The sequence below is a fragment of the Seriola lalandi genome, unplaced genomic scaffold (assembly GCF_002814215.2).
Source record: "Seriola lalandi dorsalis isolate HSWRI2012SDOR001 ecotype SW California unplaced genomic scaffold, Sedor1 jcf7180002054581, whole genome shotgun sequence".
NCBI lineage: Eukaryota > Metazoa > Chordata > Actinopteri > Carangiformes > Carangidae > Seriola > Seriola lalandi.
Window position 1 is genome coordinate 1,724,742 of NW_019525134.1, and position 16,436 is coordinate 1,741,177.

Here is a 16,436-nt window from a genome sequence, read left to right on the forward strand (position 1 = left end):
GCGAGCAGGAAATGTGAGGCCTGCAGGTACACAGGTCAGACACACCCATGTATTCACATATTGAAAAGCGCCCTCATGTTGACAGGTACCATAAAATCTGTGTTATCTCTACAGGCCTTGGCCCTTTGGCCGCGCTGTTGGAAGAGTGTGAGCAATGATGCCGACTCTTCAGGCAATAAAAACTGGGAGGAGGAAATTGCCGGGTCAAAGTCACTTGCGAGTGGAGCCTCCTCACGTACTAAAGCAGCTGCCTCCAGGTGCACATGCCGAGTTGACCTCTGTTGCTCTGTTTCTCCTCTTTCTCTCTCTCGCTCTCGTCTCAGGTGTATTTCCCAATCACCCAGAGGAAGAAAAAGAAAGAGGAAGAAGACTCGGAGAACAAGTGGCGAAGCTGCGGCTTGTCGTCAGTGACGAGGCGTCTGGTGCTTTCTGGATGTAACAGCAACTCCATGTGGAAGTGTTTGTCTGTTCCAGTGGAGGTGCTGTTACCTGCAGAGAGCCGCCACACACGGCGTGAAGCTGCACATACTGACTTCACCCTCTCCTACTGACACGGCACACCTCACTGTCTGAGTGTTTCCTGTTGGTGTAGCTGAAGAACAATGGGACACGAGGTGATGACCTATGAATTGACAGCCAGTGGCTGAACATCTGCCTGTCAGTTCTGTAGGCCACTGCTGCGTTTTCCCCTCTGAACAGATACAGATGTACAAGATTTAAGTTTGAGTTTCTTGCAGCTGCTGCATCGAAGAGTTGACTGTAACTTTGTGGTTTTAACATGAATTACAATTGTTTTTGAAGAATCTTTTACAATAAATAAAGTCTGAATGTTGCTCTGTGCATGGACGAGTCTGTCATTTGTCTGCTGTTGGTGTGAATAAGATTCATTTTATTTATATTGTGCACAATTACTCATCATAAATTACCTCAGAGGGCAGGGGTAACAAGGCATTTAATCATTAACCTATGTGCATAAACAAACACGACGATATAAACATAATTAAGATGAAGTTACCTGAGCTCACACATCGACTGACCTCATGCCGACACAGAATCTGAAATGTCCTCAGTGTGTTTAAATGAAACTAAACGAGGTGAAGAAGAGTCATTGCTTTGAAGTCCACGTTGTCTATCTAACATTTTAGAAGAGATCCCCCTTTCAAACTGATCATATTTATTTAAAAAATGAAACATAAAACGGACAAATTACAATTTGTCAACAAGGAAATTGACTTAATAATGAATGTTTTCATGATACATGACGTTGCATTATGTGATGTGGTGTGTGCTTTGAATTGAAATCCAGCCTGCAAACAACTGTGGTGTGACTGATAACAGATAGGTAACTTTCACTTTTGCATTCACACGTTCACTGGATAGTGAAAGGTTGCTGAGGATCAATAATGATTATTTCTCTGCAGCTGGTTTATGAGTTCATATTCGACCCAGGACTCCATCATCATTGGCAGGGTGTTCCTGATAAGACGATGTGTAGCTCATCAGTGGAGCGGCTGTTATTCTGCTCATCTGGTAAAAGAACAGAAAATAGTGATTTAGACAGAGTGAAATATCTTCACATGCAGCATCATCACTGAGTCAGGTGACAGCTGCTGAAGTGAACTGTGCGTCCTCCACAGGGACACCATCCAGTCCTCTGCACTGACCATGAACAGACCAGCTCGTCATATTAATGCAAAAATTACCACCAAAAATACAATGTACTCAAACCACAGATTCCCTAGTTTACTTACTAATAAAACTACAAATTACCACAAGATATAAGTATATCTTGAGACAGACATATAATAAAACAGCTGTGAGGATTTGAGCAGGAACAGCTGCAGGTTCACTCTGTGTGAGTTTGTTTGCTGTGTTTTAGTTTAATGCAAATTTTTTATTGCAACAGGAAAGAAAAACAGTGAGTTCTGACCTGGACTGAGAGGAGCCTCACAGGTTTACACACAAGTTGAAAATGCTGCCTTTGCTGCCACCTAGTGGTTAATAAAATCACCTTGATGCACTCATTGAATCAGTGCTGTGTTTGTTATAGTGTGAGTCAGTGTGGAATTACTGTTTAAGACTCTATTTTGACACAGGACCCTTCACAGGACAGGAACACGAGATTAGATAGTGATACTCGGCTTCTTAGGGCCTGAATTACTTGTGTTTATGTGCTTGTGTCCATTTTACTGATTCATTTTTTATTTAATCAAATAACAATAAACCAGCTGATACAGATTTGAGCTGGTTAAAAGGAAAAGTCAATTATTGGTAAACACATGAAATGATTTAAAGACTTGGGAGAACATTGAAAGATGGATTTCTAGAACTTGTAATTATAAAGTTGCATTATCGCCAATTATCTGTCTCTTTCAAAATATTGAGAAAATAAGATTCTTAACTGAATGGCAAATTATTTTTCCCTCAATACTATCCTCATCGTTATTACTCATTGTCAAACTGGAAAAATAAGGGAGCACCTAAACTTCCTAAAATGTAAGACATTAATGAAATATTACTTGAGCACTGAAAGGACAATGTGAGTGGAGAGCAACAGAGAGAAGCAATTCTACTTTCTAAGTGTATGGAACTAAACTACAAAAGCCACAAAACCATGTTTTTGATCTTGTCTTGTTCTTGTGTATATATATATATATATATATATATATATATATATATATATATATATAGATAAATAAATAAATAAATGTTATATTGTTATATTTTAGAGCCTATTATATATCATTTATTGAAGAAGAGATGATTATGTAATATGTTGAAATATTTAACGTATTGTCTTCAGACCGTTACTCAATCAAATTAAAATAATAATAATAAAAATAGAAAAAAATTAAAATGGAAATAAAATAAATTCTTTAAAGTAATTTATTGTCTATCCCTCCTCTACATGAATAGTATGTGCTTTCTTGCATAGAAGTAATCTTTTACTCACCTATTGATTAATCAAATAATGAGCCTTTATCAATCAATGATGAATTGGTTTGAAGGGAAGGAGGCTTTTTATCTAAATGTATTTAATCAATCCACTGTGTGCTAATTTATCGGCTATTAGAGCAAACCACCATTTCTACCAATAAATGTTTTTGAAACTGAAAATCTACTTTCCAATAGAAAATGAAAATCCACCGACAAACGACAAAACGACCAAAAACAAAGGAATGCGAGGTTCGGTACAATATGGTTGTAATACTGTTATTGATTAACTCAAAACAAGCCCGACCGGGATCAGAGAGACGGAGACGGAAGTGGAGAGGAGTGAACCATTTTATCTTTGTGTACTCTTCGTGAGTCCCCTGCAGTGTTCTGATTTAATTAATCATAAAACAAATAAGAACTTAACCCAACATGTATATGTCAGTTATTCAATTAAAGATTAACCAGATAAAATAAAATAATAATTAGATAACTATTTTTTTTATATTGTGAAGAACCACAGAGAAAATCACAAACGTCGCCATCTTGTGGTGAAGAGGAGACTCGCACTTCCCGTGACGCAGAGAAACGCGGTAAAACGATATTCCGGTTTGTAGAAGAGGGCAGCAGCATGGACTCCGACGGCACCATGGCGAACGTTAACGGGCGAGAGATCCTGACCATGAACGGGGAGCCGGTAGTCAAGCGGCCCCGGGAGAGCGGCCAGCAGGATTCCCAGAACAAAGTGACCGTTGTGCTCGGGGCGCAGTGGGGCGACGAGGGCAAAGGAAAAGTTGTGGACTTGCTCGCAATGGATGCGGATATTGTTTGCAGGTGTCAGGTACTTATCTACGCTGAGTTAACATCACATTTTACACGCTGACTATATCACACAGTGTCGTTGCTGTTGATTAAAATGTCCGCTCATTGTTACTGGAGTTCGGTGAAAGTCGTTGCCGTTTAGCTGCCGTTAAATATTCATGACCTGGTTCCGACGTCAACAACCTTGCCTGACCTCCCGGATGTGGAAGTGCTAACTTGGTGCTAGCAAGCACTGCTAACCTATTTCTCTCTGCCAACTGGTCGCAGAATGTTAATTAAATCCAGTAATTGAGCACGGTAAATACTGATAACCGTGTTAAGTGACTGTAACATCACCTAAGGCACTAACCTCCAGTTGTTATCCAGCTGTTTCTCTTCCTCAACCCAGAGAGATTTAACAGCACAGTTTCATCTTGTAGCCAGAGCCACCTGGGAACACTCTGTCAACACAGGCTGACGTGTTATATAAGAGCCTGACATTGTAGCTGCCCTCAGTGTTGATTAGTCTTTCTGCTGTGTACTTGATTGTGACTTGACTGTGTTGCTCTTTTTCCAGGGGGGCAACAATGCAGGTCACACAGTGGTTGTGGACTCGGTGGAGTACGACTTCCACCTGCTGCCCAGTGGAGTGCTCAACAAAAAAGCGGTCTCCTTCATCGGTACGAGACCATCCTTCTGTTTTGTTTTGTCTCAGGCGTGAAGTTTGGCTGGAAGATTAATATCCCAACAATAACATGTCAGTATATGACCATTATCAGCAAACATGAAAACAGCAGACTGCCTTATCAGTTTTTATGTGTCATGAGGAAGTTGACCTGCTCTAATTGTTAGATGTGTCGGTGTACACACAGGGTGTACACACAGGATCAACACACACTGTGTGTCGTTCATTAGCTACACACAGGTAAAAACTGATGCCCTGCTCTAAATCCCACCTTCTGGAAGCTTGTTGTTGTTGTTGGTTTCGTCTTTATGTTCATTTGACCTCATGTAATCAGAGGGTAGATCGAATAACACAATCACCTCACCATACTACTCAACAGCAAACATCCTCCAGAATCACATCAAAGTTGAGTCAGTGCGGTTCTGACTCAGTGCTGAAGTGTTAGATTTCATCAGTTAGGTGTGGCTAGAAAACAGACGCACGGTGCACAGGAGACCTTCAGGGACTGTACACAGCTGCACAAAGATTAAACTAAACCAACTGTTAAACAATGAGCCGTCAAGGTAAATGTACTCGGTGCTCTTGTATCTTAATCACCATTTAAAAACACTGGGGTGTTTTCTTAATTTTGCATTTCCTCTTTTTATGCTTGCTGTATTTTTCCCCTCATGAAAACAGGAAATGAGAAAAGCATTAAAGGAACAATTTTTAAAGTGAGCGGCAACACGATGTGTTATGTAAATAAAACCTCAGAGAAAATATTAGCAGTTTGTTGCGATAAGATAATGCATGAAGTAATTTCCCAGTAGTTAAAAGTCTAATTTTACATTACAGGTAACGGAGTGGTGATACACCTGCCTGGTCTGTTTGAGGAGGCTGAAAAGAACCTGCAGAAAGGCAAAGGTAAAGTTTTATGAATAGGAGAGGTGCATTGTGGGTAGTAATACGGCCCAGACGGATGAGGTGGAATAGATGTTTGTTGTAGTACGAAAGTATGATGTGATTTATCGTGTTTCGTGCAGGATTACAAGGATGGGAGGAGAGATTAAAGATTTCTGATCGTGCCCACATTGGTGAGTAAGATTTCTTCATTCAAGTTCTTGAGTCACAAACGTCTCCTGACTGACTGTCGCCTCTTTCTGCCTCTAGTGTTCAACTTCCACCAAGCTGTTGATGGGATCCAGGAGCAGCAGCGGCAGCAACAAGAAGGGAAAATGTAAATCTATTCATTCTTATACTGTATAATTCTGTATTTGGCTGAAACTTGTATATTAATGTGTAACTGGTTTCTGTTTGGTCTCCAGTTTGGGAACGACTAAAAAGGGCATCGGACCTGCGTACTCCTCCAAAGCTGCTCGGAACGGTCTGCGAGTCTGTGACCTTGTCTCAGATTTCAAGGTTTTTGAGGACAAGTGAGTGTTTTTTTATTTTTATCTTGTCATTTCTTTAGTTATTTTTCATGTTTTCTTCACATGTTGCCTCATCACTCGTGATCTAAGATGTGATAAAAAGCTAGAACAGCTGATGGAACCTCTGATCAGCATTTTAAGTCACTAGGTCAAGTTTTGTAGTAATAGTTTAATATTTAAAAATTTTAAGAGCTTCTTGAATCTCTGTACAATTGAGAGAACAGTGAATTTCCTCTTAGTGTTGCAGAGCATTTAAAGTTATAATCTGTAACTTTTCCATATTAAAATGTCTAAAAACAACTAGATCTATGTTCTATATGTTGTTGAGTTGTGTTCTTACATTATCACAAATGTTTCCATCAATTCTCGAACCGGAGGAATCTTTATCTTTTAATGATGGTAACGTTTCATTGGTTGCCTGTCAATGACATCATATCCTCTATGATCATGTGTTTTTCTGACAGAAGCTCAAAAGTGACTTTTATCTAGTTTTAAGCCACAGACACTTTTTACACCTTGGTGGTTTTCAGCTCTATATTTGAAGCAGATGAAGGATTTTAGTCGTCGGACGTCTGGATCTGAAGTTATCAGAGAAACAAGCTGAGGAAATGTTAGACAGCTCAGCTTCCAGCTGCTGGAGACGTCCTGTCCTTTGTCACTGAAGAGTGTCGGTGAATCAATGATTGTTAAAGTGAAACTGCTTTCTGGGCGTTTCTACTGGTTCTAATCTCCTGGTGTGTTTGCTGTGGAGAGGAGGACACCTCTGTGGATCATTCAGCTGCTGGTAAAAACCTGCTGAACGTCTGCTTCATAAGTTATCAGAGAAACAATCAGAACAAAGGTTAGCATCAATCTCAGCTCCAACTCTTCCCTGAGTCTCTGTCCTCCGTACAGCGTCGCTCAAACACTGACTTTAAATGTGAAGCTGCTTTATTCAGTGTTTTAACAGTTAGAATCACCAGGTCTGTTTGATTTCCTGAACCACTGATACTGAAGTTAACTTAGTCTGTTTGTCTTGGAGCAGCTCTTTCCAAATGATGTCCCTAAATGTCAGAATACATTTAGTTTAGAAGTCAGTTAAAGAGCATATAGCATGGCTGCTGTAGACATTAGGAGGCTGCTGGTCCCTTTTTGTTTTTTATATCTCCATCATGTATCACAGTAAGCAGCTCTGGTTTTTAGCGTCATCACTTTGACTGCTGAAGACTTTGTACCTTCTCCCACCAGGTGGTGGCGCCACCTGGCCGTGGTACATGTGACATCTGGCGACGCCATGGTTTCATAGAAGCTTTATAATATCTTGTCTGTCCTGTGTATCATGTTGTATATTCGCAAACAGAGGGGCTGCACGAAGACTTAAACGAGCCTGTGTAAATGAAACTCTCTTGTTGCAGGTTTCGTATGTTGGCAGAACATTTCCTGACCATGTATCCGAACCTCAACGTCGATGTCGACAGTGAACTGGAGCAGCTGAAGGTGAGGACAGGTTATCAGTTAGTCAGGACTGACAAAACCACATATCACAATATTCTATGACTCATTTGATTGACATATCGTGACACTTGGGGCCTTTTTCACACAAGACATGTTGCAATGTCACAGCAGGAACAAAGGCAGGCTGAATTCCATTTAGCTGCTTGTTGTGAATGCTGCCTCACTGTCACACTCTCTGGGACACTTGAATCAAATGGAGCCGCTGTTGATGTCAGCATTTCCACCTGTGCTTTCCTACTGTGACAAGTCAAATGTCTGCTGTGAAAAAAAAAGGCCTGTTAGTTTTAAATATTGAATCACTGTCATGCTGCTTGTTGATGACATCACAGTGATCAAGGTTATTTCTTTGCCAGTGGTAACACTTTACAGTAAGAATACCATTATAAATGGTTTATAGTCAGGTTATTAATTCAGTTGTTAACACTTTATAAATCATAAATAAACAATTATAATCAAGTTATAACTCAGTTTTCATAAATTGATGCAGGCTCACTATTTGGCAACGTCAAGTTAATATTTACTGCTCATTAATCTGACTAATAAGTTACTACAATTTATAACTGGTAACAGGAGCTTTATAGTAACTCATTGATAAATTAAGATGTGTTTATAAATAAATGGTTGTAAAAACGAGAAGAAGAAACATGAAGGTGATGGAGGGAGAATCACAGATGTGAACAGTGGGACAAAGAATGGGTGAGCAGTTCACCAGGTAAAGGAAGGTTCCCACCTGTCTTCTACCTGGATGTTAAAGTCCTAAAGAACAGACCAACCAGCAGAAGGCAAAACTTTCTGACCATGAAGGTGCTGACGGTGGTTCATTGTTAGTAACTGAACAAACATGTGATGAAGCAGCAGCTACAGATGCTGATGATGGAGGAAACAAAGAAAGCTCAGTAACTAAAGAGATATGAGGCTGAACAGTACAGAGACACGTGGGCTCACTATTTGGCAAGCAACAGGTCACCGTTGCCCTTTTTATCTAATGTGTCATAACAGCTTATAAATGATTTATAAAGTGTTAACAAGCTGATAAATGAACTAGTTATAAACCATCCATAAATCCTTTATAAGTTGAGTCTGATTGTAAAGAGGTACTTACCGATTGTAATTGTTTTTTTTATTACTGAAGAGTCTTTTTCCTCATACACGATGAACTGTAGATGTAGACCAGAGATGGTCCCTGTCTGTGTCTGAGTGTCTGGTGTGACTGTTTCCTCAGGGATATGCTGAGAGGCTGCGCCCTCTGGTGACTGATGGTGTGTACTTCATGCACAAAGCTCTGACTGGACCCAGTAAGAAGATCCTGGTGGAGGGAGCCAACGCCGCTCTCCTGGATATTGACTTTGGTGAGCGACAGTTTGTGGGATTGATTAAGAAGCTGTGTTGATGTTTTTGGCTCCTGGGTTTAACGGATGTTTCTTGGTCCAGGGACGTATCCCTTCGTGACGTCCTCTAACTGCACTGTGGGAGGAGTCTGCACCGGCCTCGGCGTGCCTCCGTCATACGTCGGCCGAGTATACGGTGTCGTCAAAGCGTACACCACCCGGGTGGGCGTTGGTGCTTTCCCTACAGAACAGGACAATGTGAGTACAAAGACAGTTTTTGAATGAGTTGATAAGAATTATTATAATTAGAGAGAAATGTTGACAAATTCATCACAAGTAAATCCAGCATGGTCCACTGGGTTGGATTACCACCGTCATTACAGCCAAGCATGTGATTGTAGGACGACGACGGCTATATTAATCAATCAATCAATCAAACTTTATTTGTACAGCACTTTGCATACAGGTCAGTGCAGTTAGCAGAGCTTCACAGACTGATGAGCTGAAAAGGACAACTCAAGAAAGAAAACTGACAAGGAGATACAAGCTATAATTATATTGTTATAGCTTTAAAAAGCTATAATGACATCAGCAAACACAAACAATCATAAGAAATTGAATGATAAAAGAACATAAGATAGAATCAAATACAATTTACATCATAATAACAATAAAATAAGTGAATAAAATAAAGTGACTAACGACTAAAAACCAGATTTAATTAGGAGCCAGGCTGAAGAGGAACGTCAACACTTCCTGCCACTCTCAGGTCGTCATGGAGACTGTTCCATCGGCTCAGACCATATTTAATTGGTGGTTAAAGACCTAAGATTTTTGGTATATTGGTCATTTACACAGGCTCCACTCAGTTTTAGTTGTGAGGTGCGTGTGAAACTGAAGCGGAATGTTACAGGAGAAGGACGTGTGTGCTCAGCTGACATTCCCAACAAAAGTAATACACACAACAGGCAGATAAACATTATCCCTAATTATCTGGGTGAGGTTAAAGTAAATCTAGTTCAGTGTTTTCCTCTGTAATCTTAGTCGTCAGTTCACAGTGTGTTTGTCCTCCGGTGCTGCAGGAGATCGGAACGCTGTTACAGTCCAGAGGGAGGGAGTTTGGCGTGACGACGGGCAGGAAGAGGCGCTGTGGTTGGCTGGACTTAATTCTGGTCAGATACGCCCACATGGTCAATGGCTTCTCTGCGTAAGTAACATCACAGCATGTCACCTGCTGACGTAGATGGAGTTTTTACCGTTACAGTAGAAACACAGTAGAAATGTACAGAGTTGAACAGAGTGACTTCTCTCTTTGTAGAATTGCCCTGACGAAGTTGGACATTTTGGACACGCTACCTGAGATTAAAGTGGGTGTGGCCTATAAAGTCGATGGACAACCTCTACCAAGTTTCCCCGGTAGGTCACTCCCACCTGGATGTTTCATAGCTCTGAAAAATATCAGATCAACAGTCAAACATTCAGACGTAGTAAGACAATACATCACTGCTGCTTTAATATATTATAAAGATAAACACACTAGTTTAAGCATTTCAAATTAACTTTTGATTATTATTTTCATCTTGTCAATTATTTATTTAGAATAATTCATTAAAACAACTGAAAATAATGAAATTATTTCAGTTTTTATATAAAACTTGTACCCCAAAAAAACATTCAAGCAGAAAATCCTCACTACACTGATTCTGCACTAAATGTATTTAGTCCCTTTTTGTCTTGATGTTTTTATAATGTTTGATTAAAAATCTTCATTTTTAAGATGATCTATCCACAAAAGTTTTAATGCCAGAAACATCATTTTCTTTTAACACAGCTTCAACATCAGAGCTGCTCTTTAGGATTTGGTTACACATGATGAGCTGAACTTTGATGCTCCCTAATGTCTTATTATAAATGGCTCAGCTTTTACTAACAGGAAATGCAACATCTTGGGTTTTTGAAAATCTGTTTTGCAGCAGCTCGTCTGTATCTGTGCTTGTCGAGTCAAATGGAGCAAATTGAATTGTTAAGCTAATGAACCGGAGGAAGATGAAACGGCTTCTTTCTTCTGCTCCGTTCGACGCTGCAGCTGCACGTTCACACCGGTTTCCTGTACGTTCATCATTTCTGTGGTCAGATGTTTGATGAAGTGGCTCTTGTCCTGATTTAGAGTTCATTCTCCAAGTGCTGCTTGTGCTGCATTCAGGAACACCACAGAGTATCAGATTAGATAAATCAGTAACTGTAAACAGAAACAACAACGTCATTTTTCATTCAGCGTTATTGATCTGCCTCTCGTAGCAAACATGGACGTCTTGACGCGAGTGTCGGTGGAGTACAAGACGCTGCCCGGCTGGTGCTGCAGCACTGAGGCGGCTCGGAGCTTCGAGCAGCTGCCGCCCGAGGCGCAGAGTTACATTCACTTCATTGAGAACTTCCTGCAAGTGCCAGGTTTGTGAAGAGACACTTTACATTAAAGGACAAACTCCAGCCAGACACTTCCTCACTTTGCCAAACCTGCCAATCACAGCATGTCTTTTGTTTTTTCTCATTTCAGTGAAGTGGGTTGGAGTCGGCAAGTCCAGAGAGAGCATGATCAAACTTCAGGTTTGACAGGAAGACCGGAGGAGTTTAAAATTCAGACTCTATCCTAAAGGAAATACTTCACCAGCAAGGCTATTTGTGAAACTCTTAGTTGCTGCTTCTGCATCACATTTACGATAAGTCCTCATAGATGTAATTTATGCATTCCACAGTGTTTTCTATATTTATTAGGATGATAAATTTTAAAACCTGGTGTAAATGGATTGATCAGTCTTTATTCCATTCCACAGTAAAGCACACAGTTTATTTTTTTAGCATTCGAAGCTAATTAACCTTAATTGCCATTCACCATATTAGTTTTTTTTTTTTTTACATATACTGTATTTGACCAACAGATGTAGAAGCCTTGGTGTTAAACAGGAGATTATTTTTAGATTTTGTAAAGAGATGGTGAAACGATTGGAAGCCATCAGCGATCAGTACGATTGTGCGAACTTTTCTATTGAACAGTTTTAAACCACAAAAACATGAACACATCTCGGTTGTTAAGTTTGTAACAGTATTTTCATAATGATTGTTGAATTGAACATTGTGCTTTTTAAATGCTCGAGTGGAGACATCAACACTGAGGAGTTTAAATAAAGCAATCCTTCATGAAGGTGATTAAGTAGAAATCCACACAGAGACATCAGTGTTTGTGTAGATGTAACGATGCACCAGACCACATCTCAATATGTTTTCTATGACATTCATTTTGTCAATAATGTAAAAGACTCTTATTCATCTTGCTGTTATCAATAAAAAAAACTGTAACATTTAGTGTTTTGAGGATTTAGTTTATGTTTATTCCGACAGTCAGAGCAGCAGCCATTTTGTTTTCAGGTTGCCCGCCTGTCTCTTTCTGGTGGACGTGATGTCTCAGTGACGCCGTGAAGGAACTTCTTCAAATGTGACACAAACTTTCACTTGGACTCAAAGATGAACTGTTTGTAATTTGGTGGTCAAAGGTCACAGGTCAGTGTGACCTCACAAAACACTTTAAAGCCATAACTCAAGACTTCACACAGAAATTATGACAGTTTCACACATGGTTCATATTTTCTGTGACTGGATAAACAGGCATGTAATGTGAAACTAGTCCGAGTGGCGGAGGCCACGACCACAAGGAGAGGATTCTCGTTTTCCAGTAAAGAGTTTTTAAAGTGTGAATAACATGTTTTTGAGACGGTAGTTTAATCGTTGTTGGGTTTTAATGAGAAATCTAAGGGAGGAAACATTGTTTTACAAAAACATCCTCATCGTTCTGCTCCTGATACCGCTCTGGCTATTTTCTTCATATTAATATTCTACTTTCTCATTGGGGTTTATAAATAAAATAAAGAGACTGATAAGGGAAATGAGGTGACTGCCGGACCTGCAGCTTCACTGTTCTGGTTCGTTCTTGCTGCTCTCATCCAGGCAGATGTTTTTAGTGAGTCTGTTTCTCACAGACCAAAAACAGCTGAAGTGAATATTGGAGTCAAATACGACTGAATGATGCTAATGTTTCTCCCTGTCGACTGGAAGTGAACAGGTAACATCACCTCTATAAGGTGCTAATGTTGTAATTACTGTAATATTATTGGTGCTGCAGGTTTAAAGGAGTCTGGATAGAAAAGCATGTCAGTGTTTCCTGGTGTTGAAGTTGCTGAAATGCTTTTGTAAAGCAGGTGTGCAGCAGCAGACGCTTCAGCAGGTTGTCCTGTAATATTTTTCTCTCTCTCTCACTCTCCACATCCCTCTTAGTTAAGATGACTTCCTCTCGTGGTTTAAAAGCTTTTCAGGATCAGATTAGAGTGTGAATTAAAGTGTAATAAATGGATTCCTTGGCCCATCGATCGGAGGTGTAACAGTGAACTGGAGCTTCTCAGGTGTTTCAGTGTCTTTCTGGCAGATGAGATTCTGCTCAGATGTTGATGTTGGGTAGAGCTGTGCTGGGAAATTACAATGACATCATTAAATACTCTGTTGGATATAGTAATAAAAAGTCATACAGGTTGAATAAACTGGTAAATTGTTGGGCGTGTATCAGTACTAAAAGAACCGTTGGGGAGACGCCAGTCAGCCACAGTCCTGAGGCTGCAGGTCGAAAGAGGCGCCGCAGCTCCACACTGAAACACCTCAACAACTGTTTCAGGGATTGTTATGAAATATTGTGCAGATATTCATGATCCTCAGAGGATGAATCCTGCTGACTTTGATCGATCACCTGACTTGCCTTGTGGCGCCACCAGTGAAATTTCCTTCAGCACAGACGATCATGTTCCCCTGAGGATGTAGTGTGACTTTCCAGAGCTTTAAATAGTACTAAGTAAAGTTGGAAGCAACCGTCTTATTGTATATGATTAATGATTAATTCAAAGCAACGAATGTTTCAAATTCACTACCGTCAATTAACAGACAGTTGCAGCTCATTCAGCTCTTCATCTCATTTCATTCATATCACATCTTGATTTTTTTTGTGCTGCTGCCTGATAAAATAATTTTTTTTTCCTTCAGTGTTTTCTGCTGCTGTTTGTTGAAAGTGCTTCTTCCCTTAAATGACCAAAGTTGCAGACGTTTGCTAACCAGTCAATTTCCAGTCCAACAAATCCCTGCATCATCAGAAATGGCAGAAAGTGAACTTACAGCAGATGTAAGATGGCTTAATTGAAAATAAAGTGCTCATAATAGCGATGCAGTCCCCCTCCTCCTCCTCACGTTTCTGTCTGTCCCCTCCCTCCCTCCCTCTCTCTCTTTTATTTACTACCACCTTCCCTTAGCTGTAATTTTGAGCACAATTATCATCGGGTCAGTCAATACGAGGGGTTTATTTCAGTGAAGCTTCTTCTCAGATTCCCTGAACAGATCTACTCCCAAAATTTACTCCTGACATTTTGTTTTCCACCTGCTGGACCTTCATTGATTAATCTTCATTTTGACAACAAAACCACAAACAATTAAAAAGGAACCTGAAATTGCAACCATTGATCGACAAGAAGTAAGGATTTCTAACTTCTCTGCATGAGTGACTGTTTGTCCGACCTGGTTAGTTTTGTGATGAGAAAACAGGCAAACAGGGATCTGCCTGTTGTGCGGCCCTGTCATTCGTAGAGGTGTTGTAGAAACTGCGCTCATCCACTTTTGATATCAGCATGACTTTTCAGGAAACTGCAGCAATGTTTTTATTTTTTTGGTGTTTTTTTCCCATTGAAATATTAATGATGATGAAAACAGATTTAACTGATTCATTAAGAGGGAAATGTTTTTTATATGAGCAATGCTAAAGTTGCCCAAGCATTTGCTTTTCCTGCAGTATTCTCTCCGCCTGCAGCTTTCTGTTTAACATCGATTACTGCGTTCACTTGTCCTCACAATAGATAATCATTTCTTAAACATTCCTGGGAAGCTTCCTCAAACTGCTCTGTGGAGTAATAAGACACCTGTTTCACTGCAGCTGGACTGGAGCTCTCACACAGATTGAATTGAAGGAGCTAAATGTATTTAACAGTTTATGTGGTTGAGAGCACGAAGTGAATCCAGGTCTGCAGGTACGGATCAAGTGTTTGCTGGAAAAGCTGGAGAAAGACGTGTCAAGTGCTAAATCATTATGAATCATCTGAACACATGAAACAGACTGATGCTGTTAAACTGTGATACATGTGTCAGTCTGTCGCCATAACCCAGCTACAGCGACGTCAGACACTCGACCACAGGAAGAGATCCTCTGTTTATTACACCTACAACAAGTTAATAAGTGTTCACTAAATGTATGTCACATATTAAAAATATTAACTGAAAACAAAACAGCAGAAAAAGAAAATGTATGTGATTTCTTACGTGATATTTTACTATTTTTATTGTTTAAAAGTCCATGACATGAAAAATGAAAAAACAAATGCACTGATGCATTTGTTGTTACGAGTGAAAAAAAAAAGATATAACTTGTCTTGCGTGTTATATAATGACAGGGTGCGTCAAAGAATTTAATCCAGTCATTTGTAATAGAAATCTGCAGATGTGCAGGTCACATGTCGTTGTTTAAGGTTAAATTTGTTAATTTTATTTTGTACAAATAAGTGAAATAATGCTAAAAAACAAAAACAAACAAAAACAAAAACAAAAACAAACTCAATCAACAGAAGAAAGTTGGACGTTTTTAATCTCTCTAATTAAAAGAAATATATTTAAATCCAAAAGCATCATTTTGGTTGAACTCTGTCCCTGAATCATACTTGAGATTTAAACTGTACATGTGAATACAGAGATCAGCTAAATGGTCTTTAATGTTTTACAGTACATCTCTCACAGTATAGATACATATATAAGTATTAAGTATACCAGAGAACTCCATCTGTTTCCATCCAGCCAATCAAAGTGATTCATATTAAACCACATTTACAGTGAACTAGAATTACCATGGTGATTGATTCCCTGTCTGTCCAGACACATTTAATATTTGAAGTGAAGACGTCTTAAGCACGTGTTCTGGTGAAGCGGATGTTGCGACTGTCCTTCAGTGGGAAACATGTCGTCTTCGCTCAGACTCACGTGTTCAACCTGACAACACATGATCTGTTCGACATCAGAAATATGGGCACAATCTCTTCTTCTCTTCCTGAGATACACGATCAATAATGACTTGAAGGGTTTTCACAGAACATTATGATGTCATAGTGAAGTTGACCTTTGACCTGTCATCATTTTATCCTTTTAGACATTTGTGTTAAATTGTGCCATGATTAGTGTATGAATCTTGAGTTATGGTCAAAAACATGTTTTGTAAGATCATAGCGACCTTTGACCTTTGACCCTTGGCCACAAAATTCTAATCAGTTCATCCTTGAGTCCAAGTGGATGTTCGTGCCTCATGTAATGAAATTCTCTCCAGGCATTTCCTGATATATCGCGTTCATAAGAATGGGATGGACGTGAGGTCACAGCGACCTTGACCTTTGACCTGTGACCACCAAAATCCAATCAGTTCATCCAGGACGACATTTGTGCCAGATGTAATGAAATTCCCTCAAGGTGTTCCTGAGATGTGGCGTTCAGGAGAGGGGGACAGACGGACGGACAACAAAGAACAATAAATGTAAAAATAAAACATAATAAAGTAAAAAAATAAAAAATTAGAAGAGGTTATTTTTGGCTGTAAAAATGGACGATCACACGTTGTTTCAGCTGGACTCATGGACTCGAAAACAAAGTGTGAACGAGGATTTC

The 16,436-nt window shown here is 39.7% G+C and overlaps 1 protein-coding gene and 1 long non-coding RNA gene across 2 annotated transcripts; one reads left to right on the forward strand and one right to left on the reverse strand.

Annotated features, from left to right (window-relative positions):
• Window positions 1–868: 868 nt before the first annotated feature.
• LOC147818441 (uncharacterized) lies at window positions 869–4,316 on the reverse strand. Its single transcript, XR_015437962.1, has 2 exons — window positions 4,106–4,316; window positions 869–1,527 (listed from the first exon to the last, which is right to left on the reverse strand). It is a non-coding gene; the product is annotated as an uncharacterized LOC147818441 (long non-coding RNA).
• adssl (adenylosuccinate synthase, like) lies at window positions 3,525–12,011 on the forward strand. The gene is made up of 13 exons (XM_023418405.2): window positions 3,525–3,775; window positions 4,313–4,415; window positions 5,255–5,323; window positions 5,443–5,493; window positions 5,570–5,636; window positions 5,725–5,832; window positions 7,224–7,305; window positions 8,546–8,672; window positions 8,755–8,909; window positions 9,734–9,858; window positions 9,970–10,067; window positions 10,950–11,099; window positions 11,206–12,011. Exons 1-13 carry the CDS (start codon window positions 3,566–3,568, stop codon window positions 11,259–11,261), a joined length of 1,401 nt encoding a protein of 466 aa, XP_023274173.1. The 5' UTR covers window positions 3,525–3,565; the 3' UTR covers window positions 11,262–12,011.
• The last annotated feature ends 4,425 nt before the right edge of the window (window positions 12,012–16,436 follow it).